This window comes from Clupea harengus, chromosome 9, assembly GCF_900700415.2.
Source record: "Clupea harengus chromosome 9, Ch_v2.0.2, whole genome shotgun sequence".
Lineage (NCBI taxonomy): Eukaryota > Metazoa > Chordata > Actinopteri > Clupeiformes > Clupeidae > Clupea > Clupea harengus.
In genome coordinates this window covers 8,087,083-8,114,962 of record NC_045160.1, presented here as the reverse complement: position 1 = coordinate 8,114,962, position 27,880 = coordinate 8,087,083, and the positions used below count along the sequence as shown (strand labels likewise).

General features: G+C 41.9%; 1 protein-coding gene across 3 annotated transcripts; it reads left to right on the top strand.

Moving 5' to 3' along the window:
- The first annotated feature begins 74 nt into the window (after positions 1-74).
- On the top strand, positions 75-27,703 carry supt5h (SPT5 homolog, DSIF elongation factor subunit). Of its 3 annotated transcripts, XM_031573242.2 has the most exons (32): positions 75-189; positions 2,140-2,276; positions 5,453-5,570; positions 5,756-5,906; positions 6,003-6,074; positions 6,425-6,430; positions 7,778-7,789; positions 8,290-8,359; positions 9,059-9,127; positions 9,594-9,659; positions 9,824-9,854; positions 9,946-10,014; positions 10,123-10,374; positions 10,996-11,085; positions 11,173-11,243; positions 13,319-13,424; positions 13,535-13,628; positions 13,740-13,876; positions 14,342-14,497; positions 14,605-14,751; positions 15,938-16,084; positions 18,143-18,268; positions 18,756-18,843; positions 19,150-19,323; positions 19,407-19,509; positions 19,614-19,744; positions 20,487-20,592; positions 22,127-22,288; positions 26,095-26,263; positions 26,497-26,700; positions 27,044-27,139; positions 27,291-27,703. In XM_031573242.2, the coding sequence occupies exons 3-32, from the start codon at positions 5,496-5,498 to the stop codon at positions 27,429-27,431; spliced, it is 3,321 nt and encodes a 1,106-aa protein (XP_031429102.1). In that variant the 5' UTR covers positions 75-189; positions 2,140-2,276; positions 5,453-5,495; the 3' UTR covers positions 27,432-27,703. The 3 variants fall into 3 exon arrangements, with proteins under 3 accessions (XP_031429102.1, XP_031429101.1, XP_031429103.1); XM_031573241.2 differs by lacking the exon at positions 2,140-2,276; XM_031573243.2 differs by lacking the exons at positions 2,140-2,276; positions 6,425-6,430 and having other exon boundaries at positions 76-189.
- Positions 27,704-27,880: the final 177 nt, after the last annotated feature.

The following is a 27,880-nucleotide window of genomic DNA, read 5'->3' as shown; positions in this document are numbered from 1 at the left end:
TTATCTCTAAATAATGAGTACATTTTTACTTTTATTTTGAAAAGAAAAAAAAACCGGATGGCGGCCATATTGAAATTTTCGTTATTGTCGCTGGATACATGCAGCTCTTTCTGGTGAATGGTGCGCGGTGAGCGGTACAAACGAAATTAACTTATTTTATTGCTACCGACGCACTGCCTTGTTCCAGAGGTAAGACCTTATAAAATGATTTGGGAGCTTACAGTGAATTTACAGTGTTGATAAGCTGACTAATGCATAGCTGGCTGTATATCTGTGGCAAATCCACACAGTTTACGATTGCCAATTTGGCTAACGTTAGCTACTCTAGCTACCAGTAAGTTACGTTACCAGTTTCTTTGAGGATGTGACTAAAGTAGCCTAATTTTGGGGAATTTAATGACTTGTTAGCTCACCTGCTTGCAGTTATGAAACATAAGGTGATCTCGTTCTTCATAAAAATGCCGAGCATCTTAGTTCTGGTGATGTTGGAAAGGTATTAGGATATCTTTCTTGTGTTAGCTAGGATAACGTTACTTTGAGATAAAATAGCATTATGATGAGTTGGGTTAATACCTGGGATTATATACCTATGATTACCTTAAACCAAAGATGCTTATCGTTAGAACCTGCACCGGATGGGACCATGATCGTTTTTCTTCTGGGTTAACGTTAGCCACGTTTTAGCAGTACAGTTGGTAGATTTCGTTCTGTGTTGACATTAAGGTCTTTTCATTTCATACTAGTTCACGTCTGATTTTACGTCACACCAGCCACAGATTAACAATCCTTTTCATTTATCCAAGTTTTTTCTTCTAAGATACAGTCCTGGTGAGAGGTTGTTGATATTATTTGAGCTCAAGAGCCAATCAACTGACACCTCTGCCAACATGCTGATTGATTGACAGGAATTGTTTCCCATTTACAGAGCAGCAGACTTTTATGTGTGTGTGCACACTTAAGGGCAGCTAAAGCTAAACATCTGTGAGGAGCAATTCGCTGAATTTGAGAGTGCATTGGATTCGTTCAATACAATACAATTCAATTTGACTACAACAGTATCCCACAGCGGAGACAGTCAAAGGCAGTGGGCAGAGCTTGGTTGCCTGAAATGCGTATGTGTACTAAATGGTTATGGTGTTGAGGAACAGTGTTCCCACAGCCATTGGCATTTGCGGGCAAAGATCTATAAGAGCTATAAGAGAGAGAAAAATCTGATTAGTAAACATCAAACCTTAAGAGGCATGGATTGCACATTCAACACCTCGTTTCCACATAGTTTTATTTGTCCATAATTCAGTATGATATACGATAAATTCCCCGTAGTGTTCAACCCAAGGTAACAATCAAGCAACCTCTGTCAAAGGAGCGGCGAGATAAAACAGGAATTTCACCAGGTTTCTATCCGAGAAATTGTAAAACAACATCCCCAGAAAACTAAATATGTTTTGAGCCTGGTGAAGACAATAAAACGAACAACATGCACATTTCCAAGCTTTGCCCTGGTTGTAGCCTAACTTTGTCAGATGAAAGTGTGAGGACAGCAAGGAAGAACATTGCAAAACAAATATTGAATTTTCACAATATTTGTGATCGCTTTCGCTAATCATGTTTCTCAAATGTTTAAGCTTACCTTGACGCAGAGACACCATAGTCTACATTTGGCACCACTCTCACCTCCTCCCATGCTGACAAAAGTTTGTAAGAAGAATTTTGAATCAACATTCTTCTGATGTAAAGTTCTAAACTTAATGAAACTTGACACACTCAATCACTCGTCCGATCGTCATCAACGTTGGTGTGCCTCATCTCCAGACCATGCAATTCAGTATAACGCATCTACAGACCAAATGTATTTCAAGAAAATTTGACACATTGAACCGTTTAGTTTATTTACTCAGATAAAACTACTCAGATAAAAGATGAGGTAATGAATTTGAAGTGGGCTAAATAAGCCACTCTGAATGTCCAATCAAGCTTTAGTCCACAGGTGTGTGTAATTGGTTGATTTTCTTTAAAACCTTTCATATTTATCTTAATGGTCCCACAGTAATAGGCATGCTGAGGCTATATAGCAGGTCGTTATTTTGTGACAATTTTGTCACACGTCCTGCTTTCTGCCTTGTACCTTTGTGCTCCCAGATCAATCTATCAGGGGTGTCTGACTGCAGTTCAGGAGATGACACATGAATGAGGAGGAAGATGAGGGTCCGATGCGAGAAGAGGGCAACAGTGGGAGAGGCAGATGAAGAAGAGAAGTGGTGATGAGTGAGGAAGGAGTACGTGGTCACAGGAAGGGGGAGAGGGTCAGGAAGGGTGCAGAAGAGACACTGAACCACCATGGACTGCCACTGTTATAGCTCCTTCCATTCAGCCCTGTGTGGTACAGCCAGGTCCAAAATGCATCGTCACCAATGTACTGCTAGGGCTCGACGCTTACTTCCCCCCCCCCCCAAGGAGCACATGTGCGGCCGCCCACATTTAAAAGATGACCGTCAGTCAGTTCTGTTCTTCAGAGCGTAAACATAATGCATCATTATTATAGGCCTATACAGCAATTGGAAATATTAAGAATGACTGATGCCACATTAACAGGATTTTAAAGAATATTACTGTATTTTGAGTTCATCGTATTTTAATGGTCATATTTTATGTTTTGTTTTTATTATTATTTTGCGCTCAATTTCATGCGTCATACATCAGATTTGTCTTGGCCAGGCTTTGTAGCTTGGTCGCCTTGACCGTTTTCTACTAGACAGACAATTTTCAGCACATCTTTCAGAGTTGTCAAGGCCACTTGCCTACTAACAGCGGACTGTACAGTGTGCAGATTGTTGGAATGTGACTGGATGCATTTACGCTGCAGGGACACGTTGTGTTTGCAAACACGCATATGAGACACGATGCAGTGATCAGAGACAAAGAGTAGAGTCTGGAAGTGACACGGGGCACCCCTTCAAAACTTCATACGTATCGTCTCCTGGTAGTTGTGTCGCTTGTTAGTTTTTTTTTCGTGCACCCTTGAATTCGAGAGAATTGAGCCACTTGAGGTAGGGTGATGCGTAACTCGCATTGAAATGTAGCGGTGTAGTTTTCTTATGGTGTATTCCCACCAGTTCGACTTCGTAGGCCAATATTAACGTGAAATGGTCAGTGTAGAGCCCTGACTAGACAGACTGTGGAAGGTTGTTGGGGTGTGCTTTATTTACCAATCTTGTGGCAAACACTAACATGCATGCCTCATGCACCCCGCTGCCTCATGGTATGATACAGAGGAGATATGATATCTGGTTTCATATACTGATGGGCATCCACCACTTGCCATCTCAAATGTCTGATGATTGGAGCTCAGATGGGTGTGAGTTCTATATATAGCAGACCAAATGTCTCCGTTTGAGTGTATTTGTCAGTTTTTGCATTTCTGAATCAGACACCAGCGACAAATTGTCAGAAGTCCGGCCCTTTATTCAAGTCTTGCAAAAGAACTTCCCCAAACTCCTCAGTCCCTGGCAAGCCTTGTCTGTGAATGAGGCTATGATACAATTTGACGGCAGACTTTGTTGGAAGCAGCATATTTTAAAAGTAAAATGGGGGATAGAAATATGGTGCCTCTGTGACTCCTTGACAGGGTACTGTGTAACCCTCAGCATTTGCACAGATGGGAAAGGGCTGGCCAACAGGGTTGGGAAAAACCTAATAAGTTACTTGGGCGCTAATTGTCGTGTGTGCTGTGAATTTTTTTCTTTCATACCTGTAGTTCAAGATTTGCTACAGAATAAAACTTATTACTGTGGGACCACAACTGATCATACTCATTTGGCTTTCATGAAACATAGGCCTACTTATAGCACTACCTATATTGAAAAAGGTGCGCTGCACTTTGATATAGTTTCAATGTACAAAGCATAACCGTAATGGTAATTTGTTGCACCTCCAATGACAATTACATTCAGTATAATTAATGTTTTGATTGATATTAAAGCCCCGTTCTGGGAGAATTGCAATTTTTTGCTACTGAGCTCCCCCTAAAGTTGCGGAGTGTGGCTCACTTTTACACCACTGCTGTAAATACGAATCACGCTTCGAGACCCCCTTATGGAAAGTGTACATGTGTATTAGTTGACAAGCTGAAGGATATGGAACCAGAAAAGAATACTGCTAGCTTCCTCTTAAAGCTAGCGCATGGGTCTAGTAGTTGTTGCATGAGGTGGTGCCATAAAGCATTACGTAGTTCTGGCGAGAGCTCTCGCACAATGTTAAATAGTGCAATACCAGGCAACGCCATTCTCCACCAAAATGATTGTGAAGCTGTTATTTTAAGGTTTGGTGAGCTTTTTAAGTTCACATCAGATGTAATACAAATAAATTAAAAACCCACACTTTGTGAAAACCACAGTTTTGAGTTTTGACCCTCTAAAGTGCTAAATCACCTGTATGCAGAATTTAGCCGGCGTGATTTAAAGCATGGTCGAGAATATACGTTCTTGTTATGTGAAATTATATGGTTAATGTAGTATGTGGAACACGAGAGAGCTGTGGTAGCTGTGCATGACGCATCAAATGATGAAGTTCAAACTTCACGGGATTATTTGTGCCTTGGACATAATGCCATCTGCATGTGCCATCCACCATTTGGAAACAGGAAAGTACAGCTTCCAATGTCTTAATAATCATCACATGTGGCACACCCATCAGATATGAGTGCAATGTTTGATGACAAAATGTTAGGGTTCACCAGAGGCGTGAGGACCTGCCATTGCCTCTTGCAGCTATATTTCCATTTTTAATAGTCATTTAATATATCGACACTATATTTCTGATCAATTTGAGGTTATTTGAATAGGAAAAAAAGTTCAAAAACAAAGACATTTCTCAGTGATTCCAAATTTTGAACAGTAATGTACATCAGCTAGCATGCTAGCTAGCTCGAATCAATGTCAATTGTAGGGCACCCAGAATATACAGAGAGCATGCCTAATATCCTGGATTTAGGAGGAATGTAGTATCTTATGAAATACTTAAAATAAAAAAGATTTGTGTTCTTTCACATCCAAGAGAAATTAAGAGTAAATTAAACATTTGTTGCCATAAGGTTGTCATTTTTAAGAGGTGTAATTTTTTATAGCTGCATTATTCACTGATATGTATCCTGTCAAACTGAAGAATGGTCTGAAAATTATAAAATCTGTTTGTCTTTTGTCTGTTTGTCAAGAGGTCTGTAGTTAGAAATTAAGATCATCTCTTATGAAATACTCATCAGCAAACATGACAAAATGGAGAAATCCAAAGATGACAATGGCAGTTGAACTGCTTGGGCCATCATGACTTTAAAACCCTGAATGTTGTTGCCTGTCGCTACGAAGCATTGTCACCTAAATTCATGAGCCGATGATCTTTGCGTTAGTTGCTGTTGTTTTTTTTTAACTCACATGAACCTCTCAATTGATAATTACAGGAAACGGTTTGCCAGTCTTCTAAGTGAGGTGAGCAGTTTAAAAATGTCTGACAGCGAGGACAGCGATTTCTCCGACAACCAAAGTGGCAGCGAAGCAGAGGAGGTAGAGGAGAATGAGGTAATGTCAGTTTGGGTTTGATTGATTTGATTGATTGATTGATGGCTGTTGTTGATATACCTGTAATAAAGTTACTGTTCAAATCAAACTTCCCCTTTTTAGATTGTGCACCAGGGGTTTCTGTTGGAAAAAGAAGATAAATACGTTTATGTACTAGCAGCTTGTCTACACTGTGTTCTTTTCAGGAGGAAGGAGCAGCAAGTGTAGCTGGCAGTGATAAGGGAGAAGGGGAAGACCTTGAGGATGAAGAGGAGTATGACGAAGAAGAGGAGGAAGAAGATGATGAACGTCCCAGAAAGAAACCACGTCACGGTGGCTTCATTTTGGATGAAGCTGGTATGGACAGTTACTCAGGCTAAAGCAACACCTTATGCATATCACCTGGTTGTCATTCATCTCAGACCCTTTGATTCATTCAAACAATTGTTTCAGATGTGGATGATGAGTATGAAGACGAGGAAGAGGACCCCTGGGAGGAAGGAGCAGAGGACATTTTGGAGAAGGGTATGACCTTTCAGTTCAGTTCAGGGTAGTTGAGAATTTGGCAATAGTGAGTTTCAATTTGAACATACATTTGAAAGTATTTAGTGTTGATAATGTGGTGGCGCTCTGTTCAGAATATTACAGTATTTGATAAACTAGTAGTTGATAAACTTACTTCATCATGTACCCACAGTTTAAGATTGTGCAGACATTTTAATGTTGGTTTCTTAGAAATGTTCAGAATCTAGTAGTGATGTATAAAGATTAGCCCACTTGCTAAACTCTGAGGGAGTGTTTATTTAAAATGCTAGTAGTTTTTCAAATGTCTGCTATGCTCACAATTTTTTATTTCTCATGCATGCTTCCTTCAGTTAACGGTAAAAACGACCAGACTTTTCCTGCTCTTTGTTTCGCATACTATCTAACCTATCAGCCAGTTAACTAATCTCATTGTCACATAGTGGTTAAGTCCATATCAATGTGCACACTGTTTAACTTGATGTGGCAGTGGCATTCTAATGTGTTGGTATAAATACGTTTGCACAGAAGTTGGGGAGCACTGAGGGCCAACTCACTATTGGGCTGTTCTGCTGGCAGGCAGTGAAATTGATGAAGATGTGGTCTATTAGACTGGACCTATGCCTTTATGTAGCTTATTACCTTCTTTCTATAGTCAGATAGCAAGAGCAGGGCAGGAGCCAAGTGTGATTATTTCCTGAAAATGCTCATTGTTAGGATAACATATGGCCTTAAAGGTACAATCCTTGATCCTGGCAAAAGATTGGCTGTTGAGTTCAAAAATCAACAATCAAATAGACCCCTCCCTTTATTCGCTGGAATAGTGTATTGTTCAGTCTGAGCCACTGTGTGCGAACACCTGAACTTGACTGAAGTGTACTGGATTATAATCGAGGACTTGCCTTTAATCGCTGATTATTGACCATAGCATAGCAGGAATCTTTTATATTCCTTTAATACAGAAAATGTGGTTCATTATGTTATGACTAAAATTAATTAAGCCTTTATTCACATAAACAACCAGAGAACACTTGACTGTTCACCCTCTGGAGTTATTTGCTATTGCATATCAGAAAGTCCGTCTGTTCAACAGAGCAGTATCAGTCCCTGTAGTTCTACAGGGTTAGGTCCTTGTTCAGGTAGTCTCCACACTTGGCTTCCTGTTTCTTCCTGCTTCATTCAGAAAGGGGGGAATGTACTGACCCATCCCTCTCCGTAGTTACCATGAAGTGATAAAGATCTAAAATGTGAGAGGCGTAATCACATGGTCTTGATTTGGTGATAAATGTTGTTTGGGCTCCACAGCTTTTGGCATTTCCACATGATGTTAGAGTGCTGCCGCATTTTCTCTTGGCCGTTGCGCTTTCAGTACTCCACACACTCATCCAAGTCTTTTGGGAACGCAATGTCAAAGATAATGGGACATTGTTTTGCATGCAGCGTTTTCAGCACCCAGTGTGCAGTCTTGTTTGTGGACATTAGTGGATGAGATCCAGTGATTTGTTGTATTTGCTGAACATTATTTCTGTTTATTGTCATCAGCTAATTACATTGTGCAGTTGCATCACTTGGTGTTTACATTTTGTCACAAACCTCATTAATGACCCTTTTCCCCTCCATCTGGTTGTTTTGTGCTGCCTGTGGCTTTGCTGCCCTTTACTGTGTGCGTATGTTTTCTGAACTGCAACTTTCCTGGACATGGACAGAAGAGGCAGAGGGTGAGTGCTCTCTTTGGAAAAATCAATTTTTGGTAATGGTCATCGGAATGTTAAAGTATTTAGTGGTGATGAAAGACAAATGCAGGATAGGAATGCCCATGAAACACAGGTGAATCATGGGTATGAAACACAGGTGAATCATGGGTATACTAAGCTCAAGCAGAGTTTGTTTAAACCTATCCCTTTAGTGTATGGTGCACATGTGAAATAACTGGAACACTTCAGAAGTGTCCTGATTGTTTGTAACTGACTGGTGATAATTCATGCATATTATAAAGATCAATGCAATCCTAGAGACTATTTTTGTTAATCAAGGCCTGGTAGTATACAGCACACTGTTTAGCATTGTTAAGTGTTAGCATTGTTAAGGGTCATTTACAGCAGTTTCATGTTGGATTTCCACATGCAGGTAATGGGCATGCTTCAGATGAGTTGTTCCTTCAGTGTCTTGGTGCTTTGGATGTAATACTGATCTTGCCTGGTTTTGTGCCTCTCTGCAGCTTCTAACCTAGACCATGTGGTGCTGGACGAGGATCACTCTGGATCTCGCAGGCTTCAGAACCTTTGGAGGTAGGAGAGTGAGAATGAGCAAAGCAGGGCAGCCAGTTGGAAGCAGATGGCATAGTCTTCATGTACTTAAACAGTGGGTTGAACCAGTTCATTTCACAGAAGCGTTGCACTTTATCGCTAATAGCAGCAGGCCATATGGGGCCCCATCCTTTGTGTGTTAAACAGATATGGAGAAATATATATATATATATATATATATCCTATATTTAAGATCAGGTAATTGAGGATCAAAAGTCATGGCTAACTCAGTTGTTTGAACACGATTATAATGGTGGGATTCCATTAAGAACTGTCTACTCCTGTGGAAAGGGCTTATGTATCAAGACTTGAAACTGTGATCAGCAAGTGCATGATTGGTTGAAGGTGATGACCAGAGAGAGTACATTTTTCTGTCTTTAGGCCTAAGGGCAAGTATCTTAAAGATATGCTGAACACAAAAGCATTTCTGAGAAAAGAAATAAGAAAGTTGGTGATAAATGCAATTTGCAGGCTCAGACAAAATGTACTACGACTAAATCATTATTTTTGTCCTTTTATTTTGTTACTTGTGTATTTCACTATAAAAACCTCCATTCACTTTTTAATCTGTGATTCACTTTTAATCCCAAGTAGGGTAAATTATTATTATTATTATAGTGGTCCAGTCTGAATATTTCATGTGTGGAGCTCACTGTGTGTTTGCTTTGCTGGCTGTTCCAGAGACTCAAGAGAAGAGGCCTTGGGAGAGTACTACATGAGAAAATATGCCAAGTCCTCAGGAGGAGAACAGTAAGTCTGAAAACACCTCGTCTGAATGTGGCCTACCAGCCCTTCTCATCACTTGGGCAGCCATTTTCAAATACACTGAGATTTGCTAGCTGTGGTGTGGACACTATCCTCACACGGTGCAAGTCTTGAGTGACATCTGGCAGAAATGCTGGGAAGTTCAATATGACTTAGTTACAGTTCGGTTTGGAGAATTGAATGCTGATGTCCTATGTTATAAGCTGAAATTCGATTGCTCTTTATCAGCCAAATGACAAGTAAGTTGATTTGATTTGAATTTTTTGAGCTGTGATGTGTTTAGATTATGCTTACCAAATCACATAATCATCATTGAAATTGCGCTTTGAAAAGCAATTTCAATAACTAAACAACTTATGTTCTAAACTAAACAACTTATGTTGTTCAAAATTCTGCAACTGCTGATGCGTGAGTGGACTAAGGCTGTACATGTTTGTCTTTCCTTTTCTAGTTTCTATGGAGGATCAGAGGAACTGTCTGATGACATCACCCAACAGCAACTTCTTCCGGGTGTCAAGTATGTAGAGTTCAACAGTTGTCTGGACTAGTTTCATCTGATGTGTTTTTAGAGGGCTGTGTTTGTGCAGATACAGTCCATATTTATGGACATCCATGTATAGAATGAACTGTGTGTCCCAGATCATCCATTTAAATGGAATGTGTGTTAACTTTTCTTTACAGAGATCCTAATTTATGGACTGTCAAGTGTAAGGTATGGGCTCAGTTTTTATTCAGCTTTTTAGACACAAGCAGTGATTTGATTGCTTTGGAAAATGTAAATGTTGAATCCTGTCCCGTGTTAGATTGGAGAGGAGAGGGCCACTGCCATTGCTTTGATGAGGAAGTTCATCGCCTATCAGTTTACGGACACGGTGAGTGTGTTGCAGAGCCAATGATCCTGGCTCTCACTTTAGTTTTGACTCATGGCTCTGTCTGTCTTGCTGTCAACTTTGATGAGTTTGATTGTCTCTCCTATGCAGCCCCTTCAAATCAAGTCAGTGGTTTCTCCTGAGCATGTGAAAGGCTACATCTATGTGGAGTCATACAAGCAGACCCATGTGAAGTCTGCCATAGAGGGAGTGGGCAACCTGCGCATGGGCTTTTGGAACCAGCAGATGGTTCCCATCAAAGAGATGACTGATGTGCTGAAGGTGGTGAAAGAGGTGACTAATCTCAAGCCCAAATCCTGGGTCCGCCTGAAGAGGGGCCTCTACAAAGATGACATCGCTCAGGTAAGGATGGGATGGAACAATCACATTTTGTTCTTATTTTCTCTTAATTCCAGCTGATTGGCATGTTATGCTAGCCCATGCTGTCCTTATAAACAGGCTACACTTGAACAATTAAAGCTGTAAAGACAACGCCCACTGGCGGCGTCGGACGCATGTCGACACCAAAGCTTAAAACACGGTTCTCTTTCTTGAGCGTCAGGTCCATAGAAATGGTTTGGTTTTCAATTAAACCACATATTTTTAACGCCTTCAACAATTTGAGCCAACTTGTATGGCACTGTCACATTTTCTTTTTTCCACACCTTACACTTTACGAATATTTAAGAGAAAGAAGTAAAAATGTCCCATTGAAATGAATGGTGCAACGAAACGGTAACACCCTTTTATGGGGACCAACATACTGCTTCGATTCAGTAGAAACCAGTGGTGGTGCACCTACACAGGTAGAGAAAGAGACTAAAAAAGTGAAATATATTAAATATTTGATCAATAACAGGCACACTGTCTTTCATAAATGTTCTAATCTTTTTTGTCATATGTATTTTGAATTTTTTGCTTTGCATTAGCTAGTATTCCCTTCTGGAAATGTAAATCAAATTTTTGTTTTGTTTTTTGTCTTAGGTTGACTATGTTGAACCAAGTCAGAACACAATCTCACTGAAGCTGATCCCGCGTCTAGATCTGGACCGCATTAAAGCTCGCATGAGCATGGTGAGGCTTTAAGGCTATGTAGTGAGGTGATGGATGTGTAAGCTCTGTAAGTATTTGTTCTCCTCTGAGTTTGATTTCTTTTCACAGAAAGATTGGTTTGCCAAAAGGAAGAAGTCTAAGAGGCCTACTCAGAAGCTGTTTGATGCTGAAAAGATTAGGTATGATTGTCTTTGTGTCCTTTTTGACTATTAGCTTGTCTGACCTTGATAAGATTTCACGTACAGTTTTACAGTTTAAGTTCAGGTAATTCACGACCCCAAGTAGTCTGCAGGCACCGCAGCCTCAACCACAGGCTGGCTTTCTCACCGAGAAGTTCAACAGAAGTGTTGTGGTTTGATTTAGCTACAAAGCCAAAACACCTATCTCCATTGGTCTTGTGTGAGCCTGCCAACCTCATTGCCTTGCTTACGCTACCAGTTCTGCATACTTTAGCTTCTTCCTTTCAAATGCTTCCTCAATCACATCTTTTAAGGGAATTGTTAACTCAATAAAGTAAACAGGGCACTCACACTCAGAATACAACACCATGTCTGGTCTCATAGTAGTCACAAAGATACATTGTGGAACTTAAAGTTAAATTCAATTTTGTTTATATAGCATCAAAACAATACAATTCTGCTTTAGAGAGCCCAGGTCCTGCTCACCTTAGCGCAAGCACAGTGGACAGTGGCAAGGAAAAATCCCTGTTAATCAGGAAGAAACCTTAAGCAGAACCTCGTCACACAAGGGGGGGGCCATCTGCTTGGAGCCGGCCAGGTAGAGAGGTAGAGCTAGAAAAAGAAAGGGGGTGGGTGGGGCTCAACGCAGAAAAGGAGGGAGTAGAGGGATCAGAAACATGGCAGATGAAATCATACACGTATCGGGATGAGCATGCTAGCATATATGTGGTAAAACATAACATGGTTTATACATGATGCATACTAAATTAATAGTGGATAAGATGGGGATCGAGCATTCAAGTATATTCTGCAACAGCTTAGTGGGTATACAGTGTGCTCGTAAGGTTACTATTACAGGTGTAAGTAGAGTAATGAAAGTTATTTACATTGCAGGTAAATGCTAGCACAGAGTATGGGGTACAATAAGTGCATGACAATGTGGTGGGGATGGATAGGTGTAGGCCGAGGATTTTTGCAAGTAGATCAGGTGGAGAGACTCCAGCAGCATCCCACAGCAAAGTAGTCTCTTTCTTCCCTTCCTAGTCTAGACTAAGTGAGTGGGTAGAGTTCAGCTGCCAATACACGTATATGTACTTAATGGATATGGTGATGAAGAACTATGTTTCTACAGCCATCAGCATTTGCGAGCAAAGGTCACGCTGTAAGAGAGAAAGTTTGGTTAGTAAACATCAATTTGACAAACAAATGAAGAGATAAACGATATGGCCACTTTATCAGTATTAGCATAATGTGATGTAGAGGGAGAGGTTGCCTGGCAAGTTGTATGGGAATTTTGTTTATGTTTAGTTTTGATGAGTTATGTTTTGTTTTGGTTGGCTGACATGGTGCATGAGAATTTTAGTTATGATAGCAAGAGTGGCAGGATACACAACAGTGCCCAACTGCCTGGCGACAGCTGCAACACGCGTTGCATGCTGTACCCGGGGTCCGTAAAGGCCCTCCTTCACAGTACAGCATGCACTGTCTGTAGCCCAGTTTACCGACATCAGCCAGTCCTGTTTGTACGTACCTCCACTTTTCTGCACCTTTTACACAAAAGAAATCCTACTGTCCCTGTAATTGAGTTCGATCACCTCTATGTTGTCACTGTTGTCCCCTGTTGACTTTGGATTAAACCGACTGCTATAAATACCCGACTTTACCATCTATCCTCTGATACGTGTATGAATCCATCTGCTTCCATCAGGCTCTGGGCTCTCAATTATTATTGGTGCTATATAAAAAATTGGTTGAATTGCATTGAACTGTGCTTAGGCTGTGTTGTGAGGATGATGGAGAAACGTGAGGTCCCTGAATTGTTGAAATAGAAAATAATCAAGATAACCGGGAAACTGGTCATTTCACAATTAACCAGACCACCTGATTTGAAACAATGGCATCCATAGTTAAGAGATTCATTCATTTCCATGTCAAAAACCATTAGAACAAACTGAGAGATTCCTGGGAAAGAAAGATAATGCTTTTGATGTATTTGCAGATTGCATGGAGGAAATCTACTATGTTCAGTTTGTACTTGATTTTGTTTAATATCATCGTTTAACTGAACTGTGCAGGTCTCTCGGAGGGGAAGTGACTCATGATGTGGAGTTCATGATTTTTGAAAGCAACCGCTACAGCCGTAAGGGCTTCCTCTTCAAAACTTTTGCCATGTCTGCTGTGGTGAGGTTCTACATTATTAACTTAATATCTAATATTGAGACTATAGTGTAATAGTATTCTATATTCTGTGTCCTCCTTATCTTATGTCTGGTTCTGCCACTTTCTCTTAGATCACAGAAGGTGTGAAACCAACTCTATCAGAACTGGAAAAGTTTGAGGACCAGCCAGAGGGCATTGATCTGGAGGTGGTCACAGAAACCGCAGGTACTGTTTCCCAGTTCATATGTGTTCTGTGTTGTCATAGCTCTCGTCTTCTGCTGTGCTCTGTGGGCTGACTTCAGTGATGTGAAGCTGGGCTGTGGGCTGTTTCTACAGGTAAGGAGCGAGAGCATAACCTCCAGGCCGGGGACAATGTGGAAGTGTGTGAGGGGGAGCTGATCAACCTCCAGGGAAAAATCCTCAGTGTGGATGGCAACAAGATCACAATCATGCCCAAACATGAGGACCTCAAGGTGCTACATTTACTTACTACATCTGTCTGTTAACTCTTGCATGAAGCACAGGATAATCTTATAAAGGCAGCACTGACTCCTACTCCCACCAGGAAGCTGAAAAAAAATCACATTACACTTCAACCTACACGCCAGCATTCTGCAGGTTCACAGCAAGAATAACCATAGGTTGTGCTGTTTGAAAGGTTGCAACAGTAAACAGTTGTCATAATGATAAAAATGACAAGAGGTGTGAATCTCAAAATTATTAGTATTTTTTTTTTCCAAATGGAAGTAGGACTCCTGTATAGTATGATATATTGGTATTGAGGTAGGGATGTCATATCTGAGCCCATTTTGCCAAGAGTTCTTACGACCATAGTCTTTACGTGATAACATCAAGTTGTCATGTTGAATATGTCCAACTGAAGTGTTTGTCCCCCAACATTGTTGCTTGCACCTACATTTCTGTTTGTTCCTGTACAGGACCCACTGGAGTTCCCTGCACATGAGTTAAGGAAATACTTCCGCATGGGAGATCACGTAAAGGTGATTGCGGGGCGCTACGAAGGTGACACAGGACTCATTGTGCGAGTCGAGGAGAATTTTGTCATCCTCTTCTCGGACCTCACCATGCACGAGGTAAACTACAATTGCCGTGGTACTGTCCGGACATGCATTTTGTGGCTGATGGGTTGTGGTGGCCCTCTGATGAAGTTTGAATTAACTGTGTATTTTCCTGGCTACAGTTGAAGGTTTTGCCGCGAGATCTCCAGCTATGTTCGGAAACGGCCTCTGGGGTGGATGCGGGGGGCCAGCATGAATGGGGTGAGCTGGTGCAGCTGGAGCCTCAGACCGTGGGGGTGATCGTCAGGCTGGAGCGAGAGACCTTCCAGGTACACAAACGGCCTGTTCACACACTGTTCACATCACAAACAGACAACTCTTAAGTACAGTTGGCATTAGATTCCGTCTCCACATGCATAAGACCATAAAGACCAAATGCTTTTGCATGTGAAGAATGGAGTAAGATTCCAACAGAGAGTTGTAAGACGATTGTCAGCGCTTACTGAAAATGCTTATTAGAAGTTATAAAGGCTGAAGGGTGCTCGACAAAGTACTGAAGCTGGGGGTTGAATAATAGTGCACATGCACATTTGTGAAAAGTTAAATTTTCCATTTAAACTCAAAGTTTATGCATTAAGCCAATTTATCTTCTCAAAATAACTCAAATATGTATCAATCAATATTTCGTTTTTTTAATGAGGCTTTTTGTCGTACGTATTTTCATTAACCTTGACTCGCATTACTATAACTTTTGAGGTGAGGGGGTGAATATTTTCGATTGCAACTATATAATAGTTAAACTGCCATGCATATTTACTTTACTGAAGAATGACTAAAAAGCACATTGAAGTTAGTCTAATAAACCGATCACACTGGGCCCAGCGTAGTCAAATAATACAAGAACCATATAGACACAACATTAATATCTCCCAGTTCAAAATATATCTTTGCACAGCACTAAGCTTTATATAGGCTATCTACACTTCTGTTTACTGAAGAAAGGAATGGTGTTAATATTGAATTGCCTTTTAGTCGAGTAAGCAGTCCTTATCAGCTGGATAGTGTTGGGGGGATACTCATTATTTGCAACCTCAGAAAATCTTGATGTTTGCCAGAAGTAAAACCTGCTGGCTAGAGGGAAGGAAGGGGGAAGCAAGTTTGCTTATCGGACATTAGGCCTACTTGGTATGTTATTGGTTATTGATATCAACCATTACACACTAGTTAAATATCTCATTTTTCAGACATCGTGGACAAAGCCAGCTTTTGAGTACGTACTTCCACTTCATTATAGGACGTCAGTTGAGTAGGTGGGTCCTTCATGTGCCAGGGACACTGCTAAATGAAAATGGCCCTGTGTGGACCAGACCACCTGGTGGTCATAGCAATCAGATCTCCATGCATCCTCAAAGCATCCTGGGTACATTCACACTTTTACTTAGAGCTGTCCACTTGAGATCAGAGCAGGTCTCTCGTCAGGGATTCTGTGTTGATCACCCATCTGTTGTCCTCCAGGTGCTGAACATGCATGGTAAGGTGCAGACAGTGCGCCATCAGGCTGTGAACCGGCGCAAGGACAACCGCTTTGCTGTAGCCCTGGACTCTGAACAGAACAACATCCATGTGAAGGACATTGTGAAAGTCATAGATGGGCCTCATTCGGTATGTAAAATTTTCCGGAAATCAAGATTGTGACTAATTTCTGATTTCTGTGCTCTTCCTTTGCTCCTCTTCATTCCAAATACACCAGCCATTAGCATTATCGACATTCAGTAGTGTCATTCAGTAGTGTCATTCAGTAGTGTCATTCAGTGAGGTCATTCAGTAGTGTCATTCAGTGAGGTCATTCAGTAGTGTCATTCAGTGAGGTCATTCAGTAGTGTCATTCAGTGGTGTCATTCAGTGGTGTCATTCAGTGGTGTCATTCAGTGGTGTCATTCAGTAGTGTCATTCAGTGGTGTCATTCAGTAGTGTCATTCAGTAGTGTCATTCAGTAGGGTCATTCAGTGGTGTCATTCAGTAGTGTCATTCATTAGGGTCATTCTTGTGTCAGGCACGACTTTGGCGTCCCTGGTTCATCAGAATCATGCTCAATACAAAGAGACAAAAAATCATCCAACCCAACACTGTAAAATTCCTGTGCATGAAGAAATAATAATAAGACTGCATAATGCGTTTCATGTCACAAATTAGATATCTGTGGTTGGGTTGTGGAGAGCAGAATTCACTCTTGTAAATGTTATTATCTTGTTGAGTGCCTTGAGACAATGTAATTGTTTTGGCGCTATATAAATAAAATTTAATTGAATTGTTGATAGGATCTTCAAAATTTGCTTTAATTACTAGGAGATTTAGTTCTGGTCATTCGTCATCTTATGACTTGAGTGAAAGTGGGGTTGATAAAGGATATCCCTATGGCTTGGCCGTAGACACTAGGCGAGTTCCGCAGGTAATTCTTTATCCAACCCCATGAACACAAGCATTACATTGCTTTTGTACAGCAGTTCTATTACCAATTAATTTAGTTTGAAGACACCAGACTGGATTTTATTTTAAATTTTTTGCTTAAAAAAATCGTTGTCTTTGCCTTCTCTAAAAGTGTAAAAACCATAAGGCCTAGGAACTCCAAAATAGGCAAGTGGTTTGGAGACTTGGCACGTAAAATGACACTCATTGACCCCAGTTTTGCCTCACTGGTCTTCTGCTCGTAAAATGTCAAAATTCCGCCATTTAAAAAAAATTATAAATAAAAATGTACGGTGAAAGAGAATCAAATTAGTTAAAAGCCGTTCATCCAATTCTGACCAAATTTGGCATACATCATCTACAGGCAATGCTGACAAAGTTTACAAAGACATTTTGATACGTCAATCTGTTTTGCATATGAGCCCATCAAATTTCATCAAAATGCTCAAGTGCAGTAGATGTCAACACGTTGTCTAATTTCCACGATACTTCACATGTGCGAACTTTACAACATAACTGAATTGATCAGTGTGGCTGCTAGCAGCCAAAGAAATTGCATACTTTGAACTTCCAATCATCATGAAAACTGGAATGTAGGTTTGTGTCATGAGCATGGACTGTATAAAACCTTGGCACAAATAGCCCAAAGGTGGGGCTACAAGAAAAACCTTACATATTAAGCTGCATCTCAGAAATTACTTGAACTAAATTCCTTTTTCTTATGGTTTCTACAAAGCACTATATCAATCTGCATCATAAAAGTGAGTTTTTACGATTTCATATTACTGCATTTTCAGGCTGCAAACAAACAAAACAAAGCAGAAAACTGAATAAAGTTTCAGCAAAAATTATAACTATTTTATAAAAAAATTTTTTTTTCAAGTTTAGTGGGTATAGTGTGCTCCTTTTACTATTAAGGGAAAGTAGAGTAGGAACAAACTGGGGGTGAATTTACGAGGAAAGGGGGCTTTGTTAGGTCTGGGTCTTATTGCCATTCAGTACCAAAATGTAAGCAAATTGTCTCCAACCAGTGCCAAAGTCTTGTTTTGTCCTGTGAGATTAGTTTTTGGAAAGAGAAGAACTATGAAAGAATTTTCAAGATCATATTTGCCACAGTGACGATTACGTTTTGTGGAAACTATGACTTCAATCAAGACCAGAAGTTGCTAAATGTGTGTCTTTTTTTTGTCTGTAATTGGCTGCGTGGCATATCTGTCCGTTCATCAAACAATGCATGTATGTTTCTTGTTGCAGGGGCGCGAGGGAGAGATCCGTCACCTTTTTCGAGGCTTTGCCTTCCTTCATTGTAAGAAGCTTGTAGAGAATGGTGGCATGTTTGTTTGCAAGACGCGTCACGTGGTCCTTGCTGGTGGTTCCAAGGTTAGTTCCAAGTTTTTAACACACACCCCTCTTCCTTTTTAACACGGTCACCTCTTTTCCTGATATCAATAGATTACATCAGGACTAGGTATGCTGAGATTTCGGTTATAAATTGTAAAGGGGAATTATTCATTGAATGTAAATACTTTCACTACTTAACAATTTCACTCTGTCTTGACCAAAAAAGTCCCACTATTGCTAAGACGAGATTTTCCACTGATACTCTTCGAAGTGGCAAGATCTCAGAAAAACTTAGGGATGAATCAGATCTTTGATCAATTTCTAGGTTCCTGTGTTCGTTTCTTTAACAGAATGTGTGCTTAACCTTCTCTGTGAAGGAATTCCATTGGGAAAATAAGTAGCCGATAACTCTGGTGATGAATATTTTGCGAATATTTTTGTTGTATGTCTATATCCATTATTGTTTTGTACTGTTTTTCTTTGCCATGCGGAAGGTCTTTGAGAATAAGTGTTCTTGTGTTCACAGCCCAGGGATGTGACTAATTTCACGGTGGGTGGTTTTGCACCCATGAGTCCTCGCATCAGCAGCCCCATGCACCCTGGTGGTGGAGCAGGTGAGTTTCCTTCACGCCTGTTAGAACATTAAAACCCTCATGCTTAGAATCGGAATCCTCATTCAGTGCTGAGACAGTGCATGGGACCTTTTCAAGCCAGTCGGGTCAGTTTGTTAACCTTTTGAACAGAAATTCAATTCGTAGAATTCTTTAGTTATTTATATTGTGCTAATAACAATTGAAATGGTTTCCAAGCCCTTTACAGAGTCCATAGCCTGAACACCCTAGAGCAGTGTTTCAAGAGCAGTATTGCAGGTTTGTTAGTATGTCTTTGAATGTTTATGTGTTTAACCATCTCGTTCACAGGCGGGCGTGGAGGTGCAGCTGGAGGTGCAGGTGCAGGTGGAGATGGAGGTGGTGGAAGAGGAGGAGGAGGAGGAGGAGGAGGAGGTGGTGGTGGAGGAATGGGGCGCGGTCGAGGAAGACGTGATAATGATCTAATTGGTCAAACTGTCAGGATTTCTCAGGGACCCTATAAAGGTGTGTGTGTGTGTGTCTTTCCTGTCTTAAGAGTGTGAATGTTTGAGCAGTAGGTCTGAGTGTGTCCTGTCCCTGTCCCTCAGGTTACATTGGGGTTGTGAAGGATGCAACAGAGTCGACAGCTCGTGTTGAGCTGCATTCCACCTGCCAGACCATCTCTGTTGATCGCCAGCGTCTTACCACTGTGTTAGTTCAAAACTTACATTTGCATCTGAGGAGAGAAAAAAAAATAATTAATTCTTACAGTTGATCGTTGAGGTGGTCTGTTAATCTGTTGTTCCTTTCTACAGTGGTGCCAAGAGGCATGGCGGCGCGACATCAACCCATGGCCGTACCCCTATGTATGGCTCCCAGACCCCCATGTATGGCACTGGCTCTCGCACGCCCATGTACGGCAGCCAGACGCCGCTGCACGGTGACGGTAAGCCTCCTCAGAACAAGCACATCTGGAAAGAATAGTCCCGTTTTCTTTTCCCAGCTAAGATTTGGTACTGCAGAGTTACCATGTCCCCTATACTGGGAGCAGTGGCTTCCGACTACCTGCTGCTCACAAACTTTCTACCGCAGGTTCTGCCCCCCAGCTAGTGCTCCAACTATTTCATCCCAATCAGGAGCGGTTTTCATCTTTCATGATTGATAAATGTTTTGTTGTAGTCCTGTGGTCATGGCTATGCAGTCAAACCACTCTTTGCCTGTCATCATTGTCAATTGCAAATATTTATTATTTGAAATAATTGAAATATTGCATTGTTTAATGAGAAATGTTAGTTGATCAAATTTATCAGTTTATCTAAAAGAAGAGGGAATAGTCTGATCCAGTGGAAATGACACTTTACACATTTGTGTCCCAGTCACAAGACTACGAGGACTACTAAAACATTCATGATCTAATTTGTTTTAAACCGAGGCACCTGTGTCACAGCATAGGTTTGGAGTCTGTTCAGGTTTAAAGCAATTCTGAATTTCCAGATAAATGAATGGCCAGATTGCATCATTTTCTCATTTTTCTTCTTCCTGTTGGATCACCTTGAAGTGATATCCTGTACATCATGCATAAAGGAGTGTGCTGACACAGGATGTGTGTGTAGTGTGTTATAGGCAGCACTAGTATGTATTTTTTCAGGAGAAGCTAACAGCAGAGTTGCCCCTCTCCGTGTGTTTAGGCAGCAGAACGCCCCATTACGGCTCTCAGACGCCAATACATGACGGGAGTAGAACACCGGGCCAGAGTGGAGCATGGGACCCCAACAACCCCAACACACCATCACGGTAAGCTACGCTTCTCACACCATACACTCAACACACCAAACACTCAACATGCCATCACGGTTCTCACACCAAACACTCAACATGCCATCACGGTTCTCACACCAAACACCCAACACACCATCACGGTAAGCCACTCTTCTCACACCAAACACTCAACACACCATCACGGTAAGCCACACTTCTAACACCAAACACTCAACATGCCAAAACAGAGCTGTACTACTAGGGAGGCACCCGAATCCAGATATGTTATTCAGGAAAGCACGAATAATGCAATGTAAACAGATATTTGTTCTACCAGAAAATGTGCGTTATTATGTCAGTTTGTCAGACTGACATGTCAACCAGTATGGTTCTTCAATCAGTTCATATTATTGTGGATGGCCACAAGATAAGACATTCTGTTTGCAGCATCAGACTTTGTAGTAAATGAAACGACTAGTTTGTAAACTACTACACCTACTCAAGTCATGAAGTGTAACTCCATGTGGAGGTGCACTCTTGATGAATGGAAAGTGTGTAATTCAAGAGCAAACTTGGAAACCCTTCTAAGACCGGAGGAACTTGTCGTACCTGTCGGCATTGCGCCATAGATGAACCTGAAGAACCTAATACATATTTAAAACATCATAAAAGACAGTTTTAGGAGAATAAATGATGCACTTTCCACTTTATACTTCCAATTATATGTTAGTGCATGCGAGTGGGCTCCATGTCTATAATATATGATGTGGACATAATACAAATGGCATGTATTATTTTGGTCAATTGTTTTCGTTCAGTTCTCTGATTTACTGATTATTGGAAATAACAGATTTACTGATACTGTAGTAAATTGCTCTAGTAGGTACACAAATGGCAAGAGAACAGATCCTCTGATAGCCTCCAGAATTCCTGAATAAGACTGACAATTGTGTGGATTGTATGCCTCATTTGCTTATTATTCGCATGTGTGGAAATAATTAGTAGAGTTTTGTGGACTCGCATTTAGATTTATTACCAAGGTTTATTGCCATCATCTTTTTTTGTTGTGGTTTATGGACTTTGTTTTTGTTATTCCACCATAAGCGGTGACAGGACTCTAAAAGACATTGCCCCTAAAGACTACTCGATTCCCCTTCCTCTCCACTCTCTTTCACTTAAATACATTTCTATCCCATATCATTCAAATGAATGCGTGTTTATTTGAACCGTAGATGTAATTGTGTGATTACTCGGATGAGATAGTTGACAGTTCGATTAGATATGTGTTGTGTTTTCGTAGCATCCAAGCTGAAAGCTGCCACTGAGTAGGTTAGTCTTGCTGCCACTCAGTGGGTGTAGCCGCAGTGACTTACGCTTACTGTGACGTCATTTACATACCCTAAATTGGCTGAGTAACTTTTTTAAATCCATCAGACACTGACAAATTGACCAAAGGGTTCATTAAACCACTTTGTGATTTTCCTTAACATTTATGTCCTGACCTTGAGCTATGCAAAGCTGTCTGGTACTCTCAGAGAGACCTAACCCTGTGCTTTTTTTTCCCCCTCAGCGGTGCGGATGAGGACTATGAGTTTGGCTATGATGACGAGCCATCACCATCCCCTCAAGGCTATGGAAGCACCCCCAATCCTCAAACGCCAGGCTACCCAGAAGTGCCCTCACCACAGGTTAACCCCCAGTACAACCCCCAGACGCCAGGAACACCCGCAATGTGAGTCACAACTACTACTTACTGCTGGTCACGTGTTAAGAGCTTCATGTCATAATGCCTTAGTATAGCTGGGATCAGGTGTTGGGCCTGAAAAATGTCCGCCCTCACAAGCACATAGGTAACAGAAACCTTGAGCAGAACCCAAAATGTGGGAAATTGAATCCTGGATGAGAGATTGAAAGAAGGGGGGAGAAGCAGAATCAGGCACTGAATGTATCAGCATATACGCTTTCCTAACACCTCTAACACTCTCGTCCTTGGGAGATGGGAAGCAGTAAGCAGAGGACTTCTGCAAGAAGATCAGGTGGTCAGACTGCAGCTGCGCTCCACAGTGGAGAGAGTCTAAAATAGGAAGGGGAGAATGACTCAAAGTGAGTGTACTGACCTAGGTATCCCAGTAGGTTGTCCCAGTAAGTATAGTTTATGATGGTGAGGAACAAGCCATCACAGCCATTAGCTGGTAATATGAGCAGCAAAGTATAAGTGCACAGATATTTATGCTGTAATAGTCCAGCAAACAAGAGATTATCCAGCCCTTTACACACGAGCATACAGCACACAGATTATCCAGCCCTAACACATGAGCATACAGCACACAGTAGGCTTTATGATCAATAAAACAGTATTCAAAGGTTACATAGTGCCAGTGACACAGACGCCATTCTCCGTATTACCAGTCAGTGTTCCACCAAAATGATTTTGAAGCTGTTATTTTATGGTAAAAGTGTTACATAATGTTACTTTAAATTCAAGGTGTTAAAAGACTGTTATAATCAGCTAGTATCATATCCAAATACATTTTTTTATGTAAACGCTAACTGAACTCGCTACCTTTAGCCCAAAACTCCTTACTGTCATAGTAAAGAGTGTCGGTAAAACTTGGTAAGGATTTCAAAGCACGTAATCTGTGTTTTCTAATACATCCTCTTTGGTAGTACTAAGACAAGGAATGGACCGCACCTTAACATTAATTCTATCTGTCTGTGAGAAAGCTGACCTGTAACAACCAGTGGTGGTGCACTTACACAGGTAGAGAAAAGGCCTTAAAATAGACGCACAGTCACCAGTGGTTATAGAAGACTTGGATGTTGATGTCCAACATGGTATAACGTTATAATAACGTAACTATAGCTTACCGTTTCAAACTTGCCCGCCACTGTGGAGAATCTTAAAGTATTGAAGAATGAGGCAGCGTGTACAAGGGGTTAATGTCTCATTTACATTACATTTTACATTTAGTCATTTAGCAGACGCTTTTGTCCAAAGCGACGTACAAGGGAGAGAATATTCAAGCTACGAGCAATAGAACCTGGTGTAACAATAAATAAATACTACTTTACATAAGAAATATAACAAAATAAAAAAGAAAGAAAGAAGTGCAGAAATGTAACTGCTGTAATTGCAAGTTACGCACTAGTCGAAGTGCCAGTTAGGACAGGAAGTGCTCTCTGAAGAGTTGGGTCTTCAAGAGCTTCTTAAAGGTAGAGAGGGACGCCCCTGCTCTGGTAGTGCTGGGTAGTTCATTCCACCAACGTGGAACTACAAATGAGAATAGTCTGGACTGCCGTACTTGCACAGACGGCACTGCCAAACGACGCTCACTAGAAGAGCGCAGCATCCTGGGTGTAACATTTGCCCTTACAAGAGCATTTAGGTAGGTGGGAGCAGAACCATCAAGCACTCTGTAGGCAAGCATAAGTGACTTGAACTTAATGCGAGCAGCTACAGGCAGCCAGTGGAGGTCAATAAGAAGCGGGGTGACGTGTGCCCTCTTCGGTTGGTTGAACACCAGACGCGCCGCCGCGTTCTGGATCATTTGTAGTGGTTTCACCACGCAAGCCGGCAGGCCCGTTAGGAGGGCGTTGCAGTAATCAAGGCGGGAATTCACCAAGGTTTGCACCAGCAGCTGGGTGGCATACTGGGTTAGGTACGGCCTGATTTTGCGGATGTTGAATAGCGCAAAGCGGCAGGACCTAGAGACAGAGGCAATGTGGTCCGTGAAAGTCAGTTGGTCATCAATAATGACCCCGAGGTTTCTTGCCGTTTTGGATGGAACAAGAGACAAGGAGTCAATATTGATGCTGATGTTGTGGTGGATGGCCTGTTTGGCTGGAAAGACCATCAGTTCCGTTTTGGCCAGGTTCAGCTGAAGGTGGTGGTTTTTCATCCATGTGGATATATCAGCAAGACAGTCCGAGATCCGCGCCGAGACAGTGGTGTCCTCAGGAGGGAAAGACAGAAACAGTTGAGTATCATCGGCATAGCAATGATAGGAAAAACCATGCGAGCGGATGATAGGGCCCAGCGAAGTGGTGTAAATGGCAAAGAGAAGTGGTCCCATCACCGAGCCTTGGGGCACCCCTGTGGTAAGGTGGTGAGGTACAGACAGCTGACCTTGCCATGACACCTTGAACGAGCGCCCAGTGAGGTACGATTCAAACCAGGAGTGCGCCTTGCCAGAAATGCCCATACTTGACAGTATGGACAGAAGGATGCGGTGGTTGACTGTATCAAACGCAGCTGATAAATCAAGCAGGACGAGAGCTGAGGATTGAGCTGCTGCTCTAGCTGTTTTCAAGGCCTCTGTCACAGACAACAGGGCTGTTTCGGTGGAGTGACCACTTTTGAATCCAGACTGGTTTGGATCGAGGAGATTGTTCCTTGATAGGAACTCTGTGACCTGTTTGGAAGCTGCCCTCTCAATGGTTTTTGATAGGAGCGTGAGAAGTGAGACCGGTCGATAGTTTTCCACCTGAGTGGGATCGAGAGACGGCTTCTTCAGCAGCGGTGTTACCCGAGCCACTTTAAATGAAGAAGGGAATGTTCCAGAATTAAATGAAGCATTAATCACCTGTGTTAGTGCCGGTAAGACGGCAGGCGATATGGCTTGAAGGATATTGGATGGGATGGGGTCCAGCGGGCAAGTAGTTGGACGGCTACCTGTTAGGATTTTGGAGACCTCACTCTCGCTGAGAGGGGTGAAAGAAGGAAATGATGAGCCATTGACGGTTGCGCCCTTAGGGGGGGGAGACAGTTGGTCGAACTGTTTCCCGATGGCTGCCACTTTCTCTGTGAAAAAGGAAGCAAAGTTATCAGCAGTGAGGTTAGTAGCTGGGGGAGGAGGAGGAGGGTAGAGCAGAGTTTTGAAGGTGGAGAATAGTCTCCGAGCGTCAGTTGCACCGTTGATCTTGTCATTGAAGAAAGTCTTCTTAGCAGCAGTGATGCTGGATGAGAAGGAGGCCAGCAGTGTCTGGTAGCTTGCAAGATCGTCCAGTGCTGCAGATTTGTGCCACTTTCTCTCAGCCGTCTCTCCACAATGAATGCTTTTCAGCCCAACTGTGATCTATAAACTGGGCTATTTGAACAAACGTTAACGGTGGTGTTTCTTAACATTTCCTAATGACAGACTGAATCATGCATTGGCTAAAAAAAGAGTGTTCACAGTTGAAGAGTTAGCTAGCTAAACACAGAGACAACAATCGAGGCAATGTTAACATTAATTGAAGGAACTGAACATTCTCCCAATTGTTTTCCATATGTGCCATTACTTAAGAATCTTAAACGCTGCATCAATGTTATGGCGACGTTTACTGCTGACAGTGTTGTTGCTGCCAAGGGCACAAGTTCCGAGAACACCAGAGAATTTGATACTTTCCAAATTCCAGGAATTTATACAACTCCTGTCTGTGTGTTCATGCCCAATGTGAGTTTCATTGAATTTGATTTGAATGATTTATGGGTTTGTTCGATCTCATTCGAATTTGATTTTAGGAAATGGTGATGATCGGAGGTTCTGTGTGTTTCAGGTACAACACAGACCAGTATTCGCCATATGCTGCACCGTCCCCTCAGGGCTCCTACCAGCCCAGCCCAAGTCCTCAGAGTTACCACCAGGTGGCCCCCAGCCCTGTGGGGTACCAGAACACTCATTCACCAGCCAGCTACCACCCCACCCCCTCTCCTATGGCCTATCAGGTAAAGCCAGCCCAAAGCTCCCTTTTGAAACACTTTGAAGCTGTCCCACATTATCATGTAGCATACATAACCCTCTCCTGGTCGGTTGGCTTTGTCGTGTGTGTGTGTGTGTGTGTGTGTGTGTGTGTGTGTGTGTGTGTGTGTGTGTGTGTGTGTGTGTGTGTGTGTGTGTGTGTGTGTGTGTGTGTGTGTGTGTGTGTGTGTGTGTGTGCGCGTGTGTGTGCACACTGCAGGCCAGTCCAAGCCCCAGTCCTGTAGGCTATAGCCCTATGACCCCTGGGGCTCCTTCACCGGGAGGCTACAACCCCCATACTCCTGGCTCCAATATTGACCAGACCTCCTGTGACTGGGTCACCACAGACATCCTGGTCCGGGTCAAGGACACATTCCTAGACGCAGCTGTGGTCAGTCAGACTGGCGTTATCCGAAGTGTCACGGTGAGCTGCTCCTTACTAGACATATTGTTTTTGGCTGTACCATACTGCGGTGTCACAGGGGCAAATGTTGTGATGGTTCAGCAGCCTAGGGCTTTGTTACATTGGTCAATGTATTGGCTACAGCTGTGGTGTTTCTTAACCAATTAAATGAATTTGTCGTTATTGGAGAACTTCAAAATGGAAAATCAAGAATGTTTCATAGCTGAAAATCATCATTGAGACACTTATTTAAAGTGACAGAGCAATTGGCTTATTTTATCATGTGATTTGCTGTGATGGTACCATAACATTCCTTTCTGATGATAACGGAGGAGTAAGTTGTGCTGGTTGGGTTTCCCTGCAGGGAGGCATGTGCTCCGTGTTCTTGCAAGACACTGAGAAAGTGGTCAGCATCTCCAGTGAACACCTGGAACCCATCACTCCCACCAAGAACAACAAGGTAAGGGATCCTTATCTGTAGGTTGTGTATGTATTTACCCCTAAAATGCTATGTGGAAGGAGGGAAAATGATGTGACTATTATCATGTGTGAGTCATGAAGCCATTGAGTGTTCAGAATTTCCTATTGAAGTTCCATTGTTATCTGTGAAGGTGAAAGTGATTTTGGGAGAGGATCGAGAGGCCAGTGGCGTCCTGCTCAGCATTGATGGCGAGGATGGCATTGTCCGAATGGAGCTGGACGAACAGCTCAAGATTCTCAACCTTCGCTTTCTCGGCAAGCTGGAAGTTTGATCCAGTAACCATGGATAAGAGCTCTATCCTTACCGTACACTAGCTGCAGAAGTGTGTCAAATAAGCAGAATCAATTGTTGTGCTTCTTTATACAACATTTGTACTTTTTATAGTACAAATTGTTCACAGTGTGAGATGAGTTGATTTTTCCCTTTTAAGTTGAAGCTGACATTAGTCCTTCCTGCTCATCCTGTCCGTGCAGTTTTCTCTCTTTATAGATGCCACTTTGGGCATCTTCATTTTATGTCAATAAAACGTCTACTTCTGCTTGTCTTCTGTGTCCTTGTAGTTCTGAATTAGAGGATCATAGTGACATTCTGCAATCGTATTTCTTTGTACATTTATCATCTATTACTTCAGTTTCACAAATCCCAGCCTGCATGTCGCAATCAAATATCCCTACACAACACTGAGGGATACAAAAATGTATGTGTGTATATATATATATA